The sequence below is a fragment of the Cryphonectria parasitica genome (assembly GCF_011745365.1).
Source record: "Cryphonectria parasitica EP155 unplaced genomic scaffold M406scaffold_3, whole genome shotgun sequence".
NCBI lineage: Eukaryota > Fungi > Ascomycota > Sordariomycetes > Diaporthales > Cryphonectriaceae > Cryphonectria > Cryphonectria parasitica.
Window position 1 is genome coordinate 4,274,031 of NW_024468911.1, and position 17,118 is coordinate 4,291,148.

Genomic DNA, 17,118 nt, shown 5'->3' on the forward strand with positions numbered 1-17,118 from the left:
ACCACGGGTGAAAGGTGAGACAGGCGGTTTTCTTTTTCTTTGTGCCTTTCGTTCATTCTTATCAGTTCAAGTCTGACATCTCGTATCGTCTCGCTCACCGAAACTTCTTTGCTATCTCTGGTGCGGTCGCACGGTCGCGGAACACCATTCGTGAGCCTCTCAGACAGCGCCCAGTTCGATAGTCTCCAACAAGCGCTCTGACGCCAGGCCAGGCGGTCAGGGAGAGAGACAGAGAGGGAGAGAGAGAGGGAGCTGCATTGCATTGTCATATCTCCTGGCCCCTTTTCTTCTTTTTTCTCAGACAACAGTAGGGCAAAGTCTGTGCTCGGTGCGGCGGCCACGCACTTTATCGCATTTCACTCAAGAAGGGTTCACGGTCTGCATGTTGCTCCAGGCAAAATGATCTTGAATGGATAATGGATACCACTTGCCCCATCCCAAGATTGTTGCGCTCAGCCTGGCGGAGGCGGCGGCGGCTCCGACCGCAGCCACTAAGCTATTGAAAGGATGGTGGTCGCCGGTGTGGGTAGGAAAAGACTACTACTACTACTACTGTTAGACTTCACAATCTTGTCTTATTCACTGATCCAGCCCGTTGACAAGCTGTTTATTTCTTGCTTTATCTTTCTCCCCACAACGCCTCGCCCATGTGGTCCTCGCTGCCTGCACCATTGCCCCCGGTTGCTCCTCTCTGGCAAGCCCTTTGTTTTCAATAATTTCTTTCATAGGGCTTGTCTCTTCGTGAGCCTAGGCGTCACCCATGGAACCAAAGTCAGAAGCCGTTAAGGTTTTGCCCGCTATCGTAGCGTTGTCGAGAGCGAACATGTGGGCGGGCATGACAAGTGAGTCTCGACCTAAGGACTTTTCTCTCTCTTCTTTCTCAAAAGTGCTATGGTATACCATATTCATGTGTCATTATGTGGAATCGATTGTGGGCTGTGTGGGCTGTCCATTGGTGACCTTTCTACGGTTATCGTACGTTCGTTCTTCAGCGGGACGCCCTGTACCATGAGTCACCGTAAGAATACATACAGTGAAGGGTTCCTTTTGTGACATTTGTCTGGACAAGGGCTTCTTCACGTGCCTCCATCCACTTCCTCTGCCTGTGCAGACAGACTAAAAAGAGAGAAAAGGGGTAGGCGACCAATGGGCGAAGAAAAAGAAAAGTGCAAGCAAAAGGAAGGAAAAAAAGAACTCTCGGAAACGGGGAGTCGAACCCCGGGCGCACGAGACCTGTGATTGTTGGAACAATCATGAGAGTCGTGAATGTTACCGCTACACCATATCCGATGTTTGCGTTTGATTTGCTGTTGGAATCTCTCGTTTTTCGGTGGTATTATAAGTAAGAAATGAAAATTAAAAAGTGGGTGGTGGGTCAGTCAAGTTTTTTTCTTCTTTACTCCTAATGCTGCTGAGCTTGGACCGTAGACTTGAATAGAGTCATGAGGGACAACCAGTCCAGATGAAGCGTGTCAGGTACTGTAAAGCTTGATGTTGAGGGCAGGTGCTCATAATCGAATGTGTTCCTACTGAATGAGGAAGGCCCGTACAACACACCCCCACTCTACTCTTTCCCTTTGTACGACAGTGACTGGTATTGATGACTATCATTTGTTCCTACCAACCTCTCCTTTCCCTATGGAAATCTACCCAAGTATTATGGCGTGCCATCAGAGTCCATCCTCTCCCAACCAGGCCCATCTTCATGTCCATCTTCATCCTTCCGACTCGTGCTCTCCTCCTTCCCCACCCGCCTGAGAACTCCGCAACGACCATCTCGAAGCAGCAACCGCCCGCTTCCGCGCCATATACACAAGAAACGGCCAATGCTCATCGCCTTCTTCTCTTCCACCTCCTTTTCCTCCTCCTCTGTCTCCATCTCGATTTTCCGAAGGCGGCGCCGAGGGCAGAGGCGGCAGCGGCATCGACAGCCGTGGGTGCTGTGACCCCGTAGGTGAAACCGTCACCGCCGTCTGAGGCTCCTGCGACTCCACAGGAGATACAAAGGATGCGTGCTGCTGCTGCCCCCCTGCCGGCAGTGATGACGGCACATCTCCCCCCTCGATGACGGGATGTATGGACTTCCGCACCTGAGGGGACCTCAAAAGTGGCGGGACGCTCAGTGCTGCTGCCGCCGCTGCCGCCATGACGCCTCCTTGTTTCTGCGGCGACTCAGGCGGCGACACAGGGGACACGACGGGTACCTCGATCATGTGGTCCAGGGCCTCGATCACGGGCTGGAAGGTCTTGCTGGGTAAGCCGCCCAGGTTGATGAGGGCTTCCAGGTGCGGGTCTCGTGGTGTTTCGGGCGTGTATGGGGTGTCAGGCGGTGGTACTTCGAGGCCGAACAAGGAAGCTGGACGCATGCGTAGCTGTGCTTGTTCTTGTTGTCCTTGACCTGGGTCCGGGAAGAGAGGTTGGCCGAGCAGGGCTGCTGGGCTTGAAGCTGTGCGCGGCGTTGATCCTGTGGGCGACCGCTGGTGGCCTTGGTACGCGCCAGCCAGCGCCTGCGTGAGCCGTCTCTGTATCGCGTTCAGGGACGAAGGCTGGGTCGTCGAGATGGACGGCAGTCGTGGTAGGTGGCCCTTGGCTTTGGACGCAGCCTGACCAAAGGTTTCGCTCCTCGCCATGTGCAGCTCGCGCCGCTCTCCTCCTCCTTCACCTCCTCCAGGCGATCCTCTCACGGGGGAGGAGGGGCTCAGGGGCTCTGTCACGGAACGGCGCACGGCAAAGGGAGAGTCCTGCTGCAGAGAATTCTCGCGGCGGTGGTGGTAGTGTCTGGGCCTGGCGGTGAGGTCGCCGCGTGTAGACTTGATGGTGGACGGAGCAGATGTCATGGGCTCCGAGGCCCACGCCTCGGATTGCGTGTCGTCAACTTCCAGGACCGGCGTGAGGACCACTGCAGGCACGTTGTCGTCCTCCTCTCCCTTCTTTTCCTCCTTCTCCTTCTTCTGCCATCCTTCCTCGTCTCCAGGTGGCTCGCCGTCTTTCATGCCGGACCGTAGCAACGCCGCCGCCTTCGTGGTGTCATCATCTCCGTCCTCAGTCTGCACAGCCGCCGTACCCGTATCCGCCTCCCATTTCCGCCTCGGTCGCCCCAAAAGACTCTGAATCAGCTCGACATTCTCAAACTCTCCCCTCCCCTGCGCCCACCACGACGCCCTGCCCTCGCGCCGTCTCCGATTCTCCTCGCTCACCCCTACAGCCTCCGCGCCAAACTCTAGAAAGCCCTTCAGCCGTGCCGTGGCTGTCAGTACGGCGCTGTGTAGCTCCGTCAGCGCCAGGGTCCAGGAGAACAGCACCTCGGCCGTTGGGGGGCCGCCGTGTCCGTCGCCGTCAGCAGCAGCAGCAGCAGCAGCAGCAGGTGGGCGGGTGGAAGGGCCCGAAGTGGTGGCTGCGGAGGAAGACGTAGAAGAGGAAGAGGAGAGGCTACTCGTCCTTCTGCGCCGTAGTAGTAAGATCTTTGGAGGCTTTACGATGGCTGCGAGCGAGGACCGCTGGTGCTGAGGTTGTGTTGACGCCCCCGCCGGCCACCTGTGCCTCTCCAGGAACGGGCCGAGCTCTGCTATGGTTCTCGTCGCGAAGGTGATAGCCTCGTTGACGGCTGCTAGTAGCAGCGACCTATCGGTGTCGCTACCAGCATCGCCCTCGTCCTCGTTCTCGCCCTCGCCACCGGCGGAAGCATGATTTGGCGCCTCATTCGATTTCCTCCCTTCCAGCTCGGCGAGATTGTCGTTCCTCAGCGTGATCAGGGCTTGCGTGTCGTTGCGGATCAGGAGCAGCAGGTTATAGCATGCCTGTGCCTCGTCTGTGAAGGAGATGCGTGGTACCTCTGAGGAACTGGACTTGGTCGTTCCGCGCTCCGAGGACGTCCGTGGCGTGGGGAGACTCCGGGGTGCGCTACCAGGGGAGGAGGCCGAGGCGTTGATGGTAGTGTTTGTGGTGGTGCAGGATGTAATGGTTCCTATTACGGCTGGTGATGTGCTCGCTCGCCGCGGGTTGTGGTGGTGGTGGTGGTGGTGGTGATGTGTGGTGAGCATTTTTCGGCCGGTGGTGAGTAGTCCTGAGGGTGCTGCTGTTGCTGCTCAGCTCCCCTCCGCAGGATTAAAAGTTCACCTCTTCTTCATTCGTTGATTTTCGTGTCCTGATACTGGCGGTAGTGGTGGTGTTGGTCATGAGTGAGTGAGTGATGATGATGATGATGATGATGATGATGATGGGAATGTCGTCCTCCTCTCACCACTTCAGCCACTCTCATTCCCCCTCTTTCTAACTCTTGCTTTTCGTCTGTGATACGGTGGCAGCAAATTGTGCATGCAACCGAGGGCTGAAAGGAAGGCGAAGGTGGGTGGTGGTGGGGTTTGGACCAACGAGGGTGAGGAGGGCTTATGCAGTGTTCCTCTCTTCCCACTCGTCGGAGCTGTTCGCCCTACGGCCACGTCGTAACGATTAACTCACACGAGAATTTGCGAGTGTGCGTGCAAGTGTGGTCTATATGTGTATAGGTAAGTGTCTGTCCTTCATCCATCGTCGTCGTCGTCCCCCGATTCACTCACAGGCCGCAAGTCAAAAAGTTGATACTTCTTTCGCCGAGAACTGCACGTGTAAAAGAAAGTTGGGCCTTATGATGATATTGTGTGTCGGGCACGGCACTGCAGCGGAGCCCCGATTAGGTGGTGCGGCTGACGTGGTTTTCGATGGGGTTAGTCTGATGGTTTCTATCAAGGCAGGACTTATCTTCCTCTCTCACTCACTCAGTCTTTCTCACACGCACTGCATATTACCATGTTACAGTCACATGCAGGTAGATTATGGCACAGCAGTCCACTGGTCCTTGGCACTGCGTATGGATCATGCAGGTAGGGTGGGGTTCGCTTTCCCGCGCTCAAGACTCTCTCAAGTGTCAAAGGGACGAGGATTGGGGTTCAGGGTGAAGAGTTGCTAGGAAGAAGAGCGCGGCGAGAGATGAGAGGAGAAACAAGTCATCTGCCAGTGATTATACTTTAGGTAGAAGTGCCTGGATGGTGACCTTGAAACCCAGCCGTCATCATCATCAGAACAGTGCCCTTCCCCCTTCCCATACTCACCCACACAGTGATACATTACTCACCTAGTCCGGTAAGCATGCTTCTCCGCCATTTCTCTTTCTGTCTCTGTCTCACCTCGCTCTCGGGTCCGAAAGGAATGGCGGGTCGGTAGATGGGCCATTATCACCTGGACAGCTGATCGATAGCCCACGCTTTTCATTCAATCGCTTACCCACCAGCCCGGCTCCCCGGGTGGGCCTCGCGTCCTCTCTCTGCTGTGGGATTTTGATCGTTCTTTTTTTTTTCTTTCATCTTTTTGACGCGATCCTTCGCACGTGGAGAGATGTGGGCTGTGCGCGCAGGCAGGAGTTGTCATGTTGTCGGGGTCACTTCTCAGGTCCTGAGCTATTTTTAGTAATTTACACTGATCACCCGCCCGAGGCGGTCTGTGAAATTTGTTTGTTACTATAGTACTTGGTAGCTTGTTTGTGGGCCCCCATATTCCCGAAGGAGAAGAAGAAGGAAGAGAAGGGGAAAGGAAGCAAAAAGAATTACGAAAATTTTGTGGGGTTTTTTTTTTTTTTTATTGTGGTGCATAATTATCCGATGCAGATAAAAGATGGCAGTCGGCATTTATGACATGTGTATGAGAGGGGGGAAATTTGCTTGTTGATGTTTTCGTGTTTTGGGGCTTTGGGCTTTTGGGGTGTTGGGCTCGCTCTTACAGCTGGAGTACACTATCCGCTCTCCCCCTACCAGGAGCCCTGCTGTCTTCATTTTCTTACGTAGATTGGCAGGCTGGTGGATGCACGAACAACGATATTCTCCGAGACCTTGCGAGACTTCGCAACTTGCATTGAGAATGGTTCAAAAGACTCTTGTTTAGAACAAATCTCCATGAAACCTGATTGATCACGCAAGGGACGAAATGATGAGCATTAGGATTTCCATTTCCCCCATTTACAGATACGCTGTCCAAGGAATAAGGATGCGAGGGATTCTTTGTTTCCTGTCTTTTTTCTTTGGAAAATCCTCTGTTTTGCCACTGTCTGGCTGGTCTACTTAGGCATCCATCTCGCTGTCGGTGGCGAGCATGTTTCATGGCCGGCGTCTTGACTCGTCGTAAAGAGGGGAAAAAGAACATTGAATCACAAGAATCGCTCACTGCCACCATAGTGATTACTCACATTACAGGAAAAATAATTATAGAAATCAGAGGACATGTATCTCCGGCGCGGCCACGACGACGGGCGCACACCGCGCTCCATGATCATCGCTCACCTTATCCAACCCTGGACACACCACGATCCCTCCTCCCTGCTCCACCGCAGCAAAGCTATAGACGTACTCGGCAGGCTGCGAAAGGACCACATGCCCCAGCTTGGCACACTCTAGCGCGACATCCTGCAGGTGCTTCTCCTGGTACCGTGCGTTTTTCTTGCTGATGAATGCGCCGAGGGCCTTGTTCAGGCCCGTGACGAGGTCTGTCGCCTGTGGTCTCAGCGCGTCCTCGTCAGGCACGAGGCAGCCTCGCCCGCTGCGCTTGGGGTTGAGCAGGAAGACGGAGAGCTGGCGCCAGCGTGTCAGGGCCAGGCCCATCGCTGTGTAGACTTCTTTGTCAGCCGTGGATCTATATATTTACCCTGCTGACTCGTGGACGATTGAGGATCTCGACGCAAATCAAAGAACTCACCTTCTGGGTTGCCCAGGTGCTTCTCACAAGGCGGTATATTTTGCAGCATAGATGATATTGTGGCCGGCAGCAAGGACGGCTTGGCCTTTGATGATGAGGACCCCAATGACGCCACTGACAGACTGCCAAATATGACCCTCATGATGATATGCTGTAGTGCCGCTTCCCTCGTTTCTGGCTCGATAGCCCAGGCAGCAAGCTGAGTCGTCTCGGGTGCTGCCTTCTTTCCTTCATCATCATCGTCATCATCATCATCATCACCGCCGCCGCCACCACCACCACCACCACCACCACCACTGTCCAGCCCTAGCTCACTCAAAGCCTCGCTCAGAGAGCTGATGCTCTGTGGCACGTCGGAGAGGTGATAATTGTCCTCCACATGCTGCTGGACGAGATGGCCCAGACTCCGGAGTTCACCGCCCAGGTCTTTATCGGAACTTGGTATGGGGAGGAACCGGTCCAGATCAAAAAGGGCAGCAGACTCAAGCGCAGGCGTAGACGCAAGCGCAAAGGCAGGTTCGGGCTGATGAAGCTCAGGCGTACGCTCGGATTCAGGCTGAGGCGCAGGCTCGAGCGTGGGCTCGGGCTCGGGCTCGGGTGCAGGCTCGGGGGCAGTCGCCGGAGCAGTGGGGACCGGTGACGGTGGGAAGGTCCCCGAGTCAAAGCTCTTGAGGTCAGGCTGCACGTCTGCGTGCTCGTGCTCGTCCTCGTGCTCGAGCTCCGCAGAGGCCTTAGAGCGCCGCCGGAAGAACGCAAAGGCCGCCAGGATGCCGACGATGAGGCCCGCTACGGCACACCCAACGGCGATGCCTACCCAGGCCCCAGTGGTCAGACTATGATTTGATGAGGATGCTAAGGAGGGTGTTGGCGGCGACGACGACGACGACGAGGAGGAGGAGGAGGAGGAAGAGGAGGCAGTCTGCAGTGGGCCTTTTGTGGACTGAGAGAGGTCAGACGATAGACTTGAGGACGTCCGGGACAGAACACTGCCGGGACCACTGGACGATGTTGGCACAGAATTAGATGAAACAATGGGGCTGGAAGAAGAAGAAGAAGAATAAGAAGGAAAAGAAGCAGAAGGGGAGGAGCTCTCCGCAGCAGGTGGAGAAATCGACTGTGACGTGCTGGTGGTGGTGGTCACGGATAAGGTCGTTGACGTGGCCGCAGGGATTGGGGACGAGGAGGAGGACGATAATGTGGTCATTGCTGCTAAAGTGCAGGCAGCAGCAGCGACACTTTGGCGACGTAGACAACTCCTCTTCCCTAGTAGTAACAAACACAAGTGGTCGCTGTTGTTGTGGTGGCCGTGGCTACAACGACGGAACTCGAGGCCGTATCAGATCCCACTAAAGCCACACACAACTGTTGTACACCACACAACGCTTGGAAGAAACGCCGCAACACGCAGCGTCCAGGCCAAGTGGTTGACGACGGATTCTCTGGCGGATAATTGAACCAGAGACGAAACATGAAGACGCAAGAACAGTTACGCTGTGGGACAAGACGATCCTTTGAACAGACAAGACCTGACCTGAACCCCTTTGGAGTGCGCTGCGTGCGGCTGGGGAGAGCACGAGAGCCAACGGGTATAGCGCAACCTGCAAGATGCGATGCAAGAGCCCCCTCAAGGGTCTCGGGCTGACAGGTGCCCACATGGTAAGCAAGGTAATCTCTGAAGAAGAAAGAAAAAAAGGCACCTCGCATTCTCCAAGCTTTGGCCCAGGCCAAGCAATATCAGGCTACCACTGCAGCAGGCTACAAGGCCAGGTCCCCCCTCCCCCCTTTCCCCCTGGGCGGGTTGAGTGAAGCATGCATATGTTGGTTGCATCGTTGAGCGGTGAGATGTGGGAAGGAGATGGTCATTGATGAGATGGACTTGGGAGGAGGAGGAGGAGATCTGGCACGTGGAGAAAGAGGACCGCGTAGGCACGTAGCTGGTGCTCCTCTCCAATTGCAGTGGTTCTCCAACAACGTCGTCCCCTGAGGGGGAAGAAAACATGTTGAGGAAGGGAGATATGGCCAAAGGATTCTAACCAGCAAGCTAACTTCTCCGATATATGCTTGACAAGTGTGAGTGGGTCGGCACCCTTGCGCGAGAACATGGCATGCCTGCTAGCTGGAGTACCCCCGCAGGGAGCCGTACTGTTACTATGTATAGTCTTCAACATCCATCCGGGTTCCATTATTTAACATGACCAACAGGTTCAGCTGCAGCGCGAAGAGCCAACATGTCCGAGTTGATGGTAGGTGAAGCGGTCAAGACGGAGAAGAAGAAGAAGAAGAAGAAGAGATTACTTTTAAATTTATTCTTATAGCTTTTATTATGATAAAAATGTAAATAATCATTATAAAAAAGCAAGAAATATTCAATTAGTTAGTTAATATATTAAAGAATTACTAACTACTTTTTCTACCCTGCTGGGAAACACACCTTGCGCCCACCAGCCTACCCAACTATCAACTGCAATTTATACGACGAGACGCTTTTTCCTAGTCGGCAGCAGCCCATGACTGCTTAGCGACTCGAACTCGTCGTTACTGTCATGTTCGGAAAAGTACCTCGGAGGAAAGGACTTGCGAATCGTCCGGCCCCGGAACCTCGCCGTCTCGACCATGCGTGCGGCGTAGAATGTGACTTTAGACAAATCTTTGTCCCGGTGGACAACCTCGGCGACGCGTTTTTGTTGTTGTTGTTGTTGTTGTCCTCCCGGCGCCGCTGTTGTCGCATCCTCTTGCCCTTGGCGCCGCGGCGGCGGGTAGCTTGCCAGATACCGGGCCCTCTTCTCAAAGCCTCCGTACACGTCGACGCGTACCTTGTCCAATATCTTCTTGACGACTCCTAGGTCTCGGTCCTAGTCCTCGTCCGCCGATGCCCCAGTAGTCTCGAGGCCCCACCCCCGGGTCTCCTCCTCCACCAGCCGTAGCTCCGGCACGTCGTACATGCCCGTGAGTATGACCTGACCGACCGGTGTACGGCTCCCCGACCTGTTCCCGGGCCGCGGCTGCTGCCCAGCAGTCCCTATCCGTCTTGTAACCATCGCATCGCGTCTCCATCGGCACGGGCCCAAACACGACGTCGACGCGCCGCAGGTTCTCGAAGCGCGCAATGCCCTGGAACATGTACGAGTCCCAGTTCGAGACCACCCTCGTCCCATCCTCCTCCTCCTCCTCCTCCTCTTCTTGTTCGGAGTCGACCCGCCGGCTCGATTGGACAAGCGCCGCCGACACGGCGAGGTTCCGGATGGTGTGGACCCGGCTGCCGATGACGCCGCGCTCCTGGACGACGGCGGGGAGGGTGCTTAATTGAGTTTTGGCGGCCATGAGTGCAAGTGGTCGTCTGCGGAATTTGGTGAGTGAAAGTAAGCTCCCCGTCGCTTGCAGTGGTGAGGAGAGTAGTTGTTCTTTTGCAGGGCCGATTGGGTTTTGGATTGTTTTGGATGGTTGATTTCCAGCTTGTTGTTTGTTTCTGTGTCGCCTTAATGAGGAGTAACGAGCTATATACGGACGACCTAGCCTGGAGAGTGGCTATCTTGTCCTTTGCACTCAGCTCGTTTGGAAAGGAAGGAGCTGGAAAATCAAATTGGAATAAATTCCCGAGCATCTCTATCTAACGCAAGCGCCTACGCCCTCCTTGCCTAGTAATGCATGATGATGACCCTGTGTACCTCCAACTCCACTTAAAAATCTAGATGACGATACTCAGGATGAGGGGGTCGTGAGGAGGAGGACGACGGAGGAGACCATTTTTTGGGAGATGGCAGAGGTGACAAGGTAAACAAGGTAAGCTTGCTCCGACTGGCAGAGCTGTGCGAGGAAAATCAGAGGGGGGTTGTATCAAAGAGACTTAAGATAGGATGGCTGTGATGGTTGTGAATGATGATGATGAGGCAAGGCTGTGAAATGATTTCAAGAGAAGCCGCAGAACATCCTCTTTTATACACATGAATCCAGGCGCTCGCTCATATCAACCTTGGAAACCATGCCCAAAATGCCCGGGATGCCGCCATCGCCAAGTCTTCCAACGACCCTGCTCCACCTCGAACAAGCTGACAGGCCAAAGGCTCGCGGGCTTGTTTCTCAACCTCAATCCCATAGTATGGTGCGCAGGATTACTATGTGGTATTGGGTGGCAGTACGGTAGTTGGTGACCATCCATTACCAAGGGGGTAAGAAGCAGACATGAAAAGGGCCCAACAAGAGCTGCAGAACTGTGGCCGAGATTCGTGGCCTCCGGGTCCGTTGGCCCACCATCTCGTGATCTTGGTTGCTGGGCAGAGGAAAGGTCCGTCTTGGGCTGAAAGGGAGAGCGTCTGAGTAAAGTGATCTGATGCTAGGTGCCATTGAGCCCTGAATAGATCACCCTGAATAGGTCTGCACCTAGTTTCACAACTAGCCAAGCCTAGACCAGTCCCTAGAGACCTGCTCACGTGCAGGGCTAACGGCTCTTGGCTGCGCTTTTGGTAGAGCAGCCTAAAACGGGAAATGTCATATCAGGCCTTGGTGACCGATGCAAAGCATAAGAACCTTCGGTGCGACTTGTTATCACCCTATCCAACATGCAGGTCACAAAGCGGGCTACGAGACCAAGTAGGCCCAAGAAGCCAGATATCAGATCTAACATCCAACAAGCTTATATAATCCAGGATTAAGGTTACAGGAATAGATTACTTAGATTCCTGGGAGTACGGATCACTTGGATCACTGGATTACCATAGCGATCCAGACCAAGCAATACAGCTCTTTCAAAGTTCTGTAACTTTAATGTGAGAAGTTTCTAAATATCTTTATTAGTTAATTAAGTCATGCTATCTTGAAAATGCTGACTTGGGTGAATTTGTATAGGAAAGATACCTCTAAAATGGACACCCTTTTGGCCGGCAACCGATTTTGGCACCCACTACGGGGGAGGAACGGAGGTAGTGGGAGACCAGAGGGGATATGAGGAGGGCTTACGGGAGCCCACTCAAAGTTCATTTCAGAGCAAATTTATAGGTCTACAGGCCTACAGGGCACCCACTTCAATCCCTTAAAGCAATTCAATCCGTACACATTTTCAGAATTAATATAGAGTTCCATTTTCAAACAGCCCACAGCAAAACAGTCTGCCACTGAACCAGAACTAGGGCGCTGTCGCCCCCTCACGAAAAGAAACGACAGCCAACCTAGCAATGGGTAAGGGCTCATGCAACCCAAGCGTTCCCGGTGTAAACAACAACAGGAAATCTAAGGGGTGAAAAACCTGCCTTGGACCTGTCCAGAGAGTTCAAAAGAAAGTCAAGAAGAGAAGTTGCTTGATTGTTGTTAAAGTGGGTGGTGTCCTTATATGCACAAGGACCCATACCCTGCTCTACTCAATGTCCCAAGGACCACCACACTGGCCACCATAACACCACAGCAAAACAGCCTCATACGGCCGCGTTAATCCAGAAGCCTGGCTGCTGTAAGTTGGCCCCCGTTTCATAGTGCCTGAATGATGGATGGGCTATAAAAGAAGCCGTGCAACGGTACTTCAGGCCCGTTAATGCGGCCAGTTCTGGGTGCATTTTTCTTTCAGGGACTTACCCATTGGAAAACGCACCCAAAACTCGCTCACAGCTCTTAATATTGTAATATACCGTACGTAGATGAGATGTGCGTTGGTAAATAGTGGCGTCGTCCATAAGGCTGGCTGTGCAACAAGAACCAACGCCATACCAGCATGGCAAAATTCCTCTTCTCCTCCTACCAAGAGGGATTACCGGCCGAATACTTTCTTCTAGCGCCATGGCAGGTCGAAGGGTGAGAGAAGCAGTGGACCCCAATCTCATGAAGGATTTGAGGCTCTCTAGCCGGCTGTTGCGGACTTTGGAGGAGTGAGCGACACTTTGCTAGGCAAGAGTGGGGAGAAGGCATGGCTCCTGTTCCTTCTGGGTAGTGGAGACAATCAAAGGAAGGAAAAAAAAAAAAAAAAAAAAAAAAGGCAAGGGGAAGGGAACATGGAACTTCTTCTTCTGCTTACGCCATGGGACTTGGCCCAAATGTGTTTTGTGCAAACAGAGGGGAGGAGCTTTGCTAGGCGAGGCAGAAGGCACAACGGGCTGCAGGTATTCCCCACTTTCCCAAGCACAGGGCTCTATTTTTTTCTTACTCATTCCCCACAGCACAAATCACCGCCAATCCTTCTGCCAGCAAACCCTCCGCCCAGCCAACAAACAATTCCCTTGTCACTGCCTCCGAGACGGAAGACCAACGTACATACGTCAACATGTGATCTGATCAAAAATGATTCGATGATGTGGCTGATGACCACCAAGAGCGGCTGAGCAGCCCAAGCCAGTGCACACGAGGACACAGGAGCGACAGATGCTGTGACTGTGACAGGACCGTCATCCACGATTCTTGTCATTAATCATCTGGGTTCAGGAGCCAACTTGCAATAACAACCATACATTATGCAGTGCGATCCAATCACCAGCTATGTCGAGACTGGGGCAGGGATCGGCAGGGCTTACATCGTTCCGTTTTGGGGTTACCAACAGCTTCCAGGACTTGCCCAAAATCGCCCCTCGTGCATGCTGTGCCATGGTGTATTTCAGCTGCCTGCATAGACGACTCCACTGAGGGGACCCTGCCACACATACACAACCCTTCTGATGGAGGGCTCAACAGCAGCAACAGGGCAGGACTTGGGTAGGCGGGCACCTGTAGGATCCTTCCACCCTACACCCATTCCATCGACCTGCTTAGCCATTACAACGCTCAGCCGTGGACACAAGGGCCCCAGGAAGCGGCCGTCCCTAAGCAGAGAGACACGTCAGTTCCACAAACTGCTGATTGCCTTCGCCCTTCCTCCCCCCTCTATCACTCCAACTCATCGTCCGTTGAGGAGAGGAGCTCGTGTGTGATTCGATCAGGGCGCACCCGCTCGAGCAACCCTCCACCCAGGACAGACAGCTTGGCACCGTCTCCTTGGGACGACGGTGTGCGGCACAGCACAAGGCTCCAGCGCAAAAAGGGAGGGGCAAAGAGGCGTTCTCCAACCAGGAGCTCCCCCTTCTCCCCAAACCGTGGACCTCTCCCCGCTTGACGAGGAGAGGATGAGCTTGGTCCGTGAGCCGGTGCTGAAACTAAATGCCTGCGAGCTGAATGAGCCTCATTTCTTCTCCCTTTCCCCTCTCAGACTCTAGCAGAAAAGAGTCAAGAGAGAGAGAGAGAGAGAGAGAGAGAGAGAGAGAGTCAGGAAGGGAGTGGCTCATAACTCGGCATCCCTGCCGACAAGGACCAACTGACAGTTCCGGCCCATCGTCTCGATCTTTCTCCTGGCGTCTATTATCCTACCGCGTCTGCAGCGCCTATTAAGACGAATTGTCTTTGTTCAGGCACCCATACTTATATAGCCACCTTCATGGCCCGTCCTGAGACATCTTCTTACCTTGAGCCTCTCTACTATATTCTCAATCAAGAAATAATCATTCTTTCTCCATTTCGTTTTCGTTTTCGTTTGTTTTCCTTCTAATACCACGCTTTGCGATACCCCTTCTCGTTACAACAAAAGATACTACTCGTATCTGCTTGGATTCCCTTGATATTATAATACCCTTGATACCATCATCGCCTCTCCTAACACTAGCCAAGTGCCCATCGTCGAGGATTTGATCATGGCTTCAGACCCGAGACCAGACATAATCGTCGCGGTTGACTTGGGAACAACTTTCACAGGTATGAAGGGCCTGCTTGCGTCCCTGTCGATCTATCTTTTGGACCGGAAGACCCTCGAGAGCTGACAGTAGTTATCAGGCGTCGGTTGGGCGCGTCCACAGGCAAAAAACGCCCTACAAAGCCCTGTGCAGGTCATATACAACTGGCCGGGCTGTTCGACAAGAAACGAGCAGAAGGTACACACATGTCTCGTCTACGGCAAGGATGAGAAGCTCTCCACGTGGGGTTTCCTCTGCGAGGATGACGACGAGCCCGAGGCCAAGCGCCGCGAGTTCTTCAAGATCTTCCTCGACAAGATGAACCTCCTCGAGGCACAGATCAAAGGCCTTCAGGGTGCCCCCGAGTCGATAGAACAGGCACAGCAGTTTGTGACCGACTACCTGCACCAGGTCTACGTCCACGTCAAGTCAACCATAGAACACCAGACGGGCGTCGGGCCCTTTACAGGGTGGAATGACCTCGCCGTCGAGTTTGTCTTCAGCGTGCCCACCACATGGCGGAATTTCGAGGTCATCAACACGTACAAGGCGGCCATCAACCAGGCAGGATTCGGCACTGAGGGCCCAAAACACACCTCCACCGTCGAGCTGACCGAGTCGGAGGCTGCAGCAGTGGCAACCATCAAGTCTACTGCCATTCGCTTCCAAAAGGACGACATCTTCCTCACCGTCGACGCCGGTGGCGGCACTACGGACTTCGCCCTCATGCAGGTCATGGATGCCCGCGAACCTTTCCCGACTCTGAAGCAGTTGACACAGGTCGACGGCGTGGGGATCGGATCGACACTGATAGACCGAGCATTCCTCGAGCTTGTCGAGGACAGGATCTTTCCCTATTCAGACCTGGCAGAACAGCTTCCCCCAGACTGCATCGAGAAGTTGGTGCGCAGTGAGAAGTTCAAAACGACCAAGCACAAGTTCGGAGAGAAGGTGTACAATGCGCCGACCTATAGGCTCCCGATGGAGGGTATGGGCTTCAAGTTCAATCATGAGGGCGCAGGGATCGAATCAGGAAGATTCTTGGTTACCAAGTAAGAGAAGAGCATCACGAAGCAGACCTTGAAGCGATTTGTCCCAAGTATGCTAACGTAACCCAATAGGGAGGAGATGCAGTCTCTATTCGACCCACATATCAATAGCATGTTGAAGAAGATACGAGAACAGCTCGATTTTGTTCAGCTGAAAGCCTTCGGCAGCCCACAAGTTGTAAGTAAATCCCAGATCAACTTCCTCCTGAGATCTTGTTTCCTTTTTTTCTTCTTTTTTTCTTCTTTTTTTTTCTTTGCTGACACTGCACTCTGACAAAGAAATACCTGATTCTCTCCGGCGGTCTGGGCAGCTCTGCATACGTGCGCGAACGGCTGCAGGAGGATCTCAAGGAGAACGTTCACCCTAATGCGCAACAGATTCAGATCATCTCTGCCGCTGACCCGCAGCTTGTGGTAGTGAAGGGTCTTCTTCTGGACCGCCTCCAGAGGCTCGACACCGGCTCCAAGCCTGTGCTTGTCACGCGAAAAGCCAGAGCCAGCTACGGGCTCATGTGCAAGATGAAGTACAACCCCGAGATCCACTTCCGAGAGGAGCTGAAGACAGATCCTCTGGACGGACAGACGTATGCCATGAGCCAGATTGACTGGTTGATAAAGAAGGTTGGTTGCAACGCACGACCTGGTAAAGGGATGCTCACAAGCTGACAGAGAGGACCTCAAGGGCGACGACATCGACCCCAGCGTGCCTATAATATCCAAGTTCAGCCAGAAGATAGAGAAAGGAAGCTCGGTGCGGCATTGGGACTCCATCGTCGTGATATCACACAATGAGCCCGATTTCCTACCCGTTAGTATGAAGGATGGTAAGTCGAGCACAATCCTCTCTCGCTAGCCAGCCACGGAGAGAATGAAGAAATGTAAAAGGGTCTGTGAGCTAACAAGAAGAATTTTCCCATGACAGCCGGAGCAAAGCAGCTCTGCACGGTCCGCAGTGACCTCTCCGGTGTGGCCGACAGCGAGCTCGACCCGCAGAGGCACTCACGTGGCATGTTTTCCCGGAGCAAGAAGTGGTTCAACTGCGACTACGAGGTGCGAGCCACTGTTGGGCCGGCAGATCTCACCTTTGAGCTGTGGCACAAGGGACAGAAACTCTCCGCGGACCATTCCCCCATCAAGGTCACCTGGGACGAGGATGGCGCGGCCAGCGGGCCCCAGGAGAAGCTGCAGGTCACCTCGGGGGCGAGCAGCCCAGTGATCAGCAGCGCGGCCGTGTCTGTGTCTGGTGTAAGCACCGCGGGCCATAGTGAACACAGGTACGTTGTCCAACGCCATGTCGCAGCCCCTTTCTCTCTGAATATTGCTACATGGTCCTGACCAGCCCTTCGCGCCCAGTGCGGTATCTCCCGCGTCTTCCCTGGAGGAAGAAGCAGCAGTCGCCGCCGCCTTCAAGAAGGCCACCAGACAGAGGGTAAATTCCGAGCCACCCCCAGTCGTGACGGTACGACCTCCGTCGGCGGGATCAGACAAGCCCAAGACACCCGGCGACGCGAGACCAGCGGAGGCCAGGCCCGCAACCAAGAGGATGACGTCCATCCCACCAGCTTTGGTGATCGAGCCACCGTCTCCAATCGACGATGTAGACGCACCCGAGAGGCCCAGGTTGGATCGCTCAAGGCGTGTCATGTCGGTGCCGCCTGGCATGATGGGCGCCA

The 17,118-nt window shown here is 54.0% G+C and overlaps 3 protein-coding genes and 1 non-coding gene across 4 annotated transcripts; 1 reads left to right on the forward strand and 3 right to left on the reverse strand.

Annotated features, from left to right (window-relative positions):
* Positions 1–1,196: 1,196 nt before the first annotated feature.
* On the reverse strand, positions 1,197–1,290 carry M406DRAFT_t44. The gene has a single exon. It is a non-coding gene; the product is annotated as a tRNA-Glu (tRNA).
* Positions 1,291–1,715: 425 nt separating this feature from the next.
* Positions 1,716–4,040, reverse strand: M406DRAFT_350800 (uncharacterized protein; the record flags this gene model as incomplete). The annotated part of the gene is made up of 1 exon (XM_040922576.1): positions 1,716–4,040. One exon carries the CDS (start codon positions 4,038–4,040, stop codon positions 1,716–1,718), a length of 2,325 nt encoding a protein of 774 aa, XP_040778857.1.
* A 5,148-nt stretch (positions 4,041–9,188) lies between these two features.
* M406DRAFT_70003 (uncharacterized protein) lies at positions 9,189–10,041 on the reverse strand (the record flags this gene model as incomplete). Its single annotated transcript, XM_040925303.1, has 2 exons — positions 9,189–9,457; positions 9,534–10,041. The coding sequence occupies 2 exons, from the start codon at positions 10,039–10,041 to the stop codon at positions 9,189–9,191; spliced, it is 777 nt and encodes a 258-aa protein (XP_040778858.1).
* Positions 10,042–14,357: 4,316 nt separating this feature from the next.
* Positions 14,358–16,780, forward strand: M406DRAFT_253334 (uncharacterized protein; the record flags this gene model as incomplete). Its single annotated transcript, XM_040916894.1, has 6 exons — positions 14,358–14,443; positions 14,540–15,448; positions 15,518–15,620; positions 15,725–16,066; positions 16,128–16,269; positions 16,368–16,780. 6 exons carry the CDS (start codon positions 14,358–14,360, stop codon positions 16,778–16,780), a joined length of 1,995 nt encoding a protein of 664 aa, XP_040778859.1.
* Between the last annotated feature and the right edge of the window lie 338 nt (positions 16,781–17,118).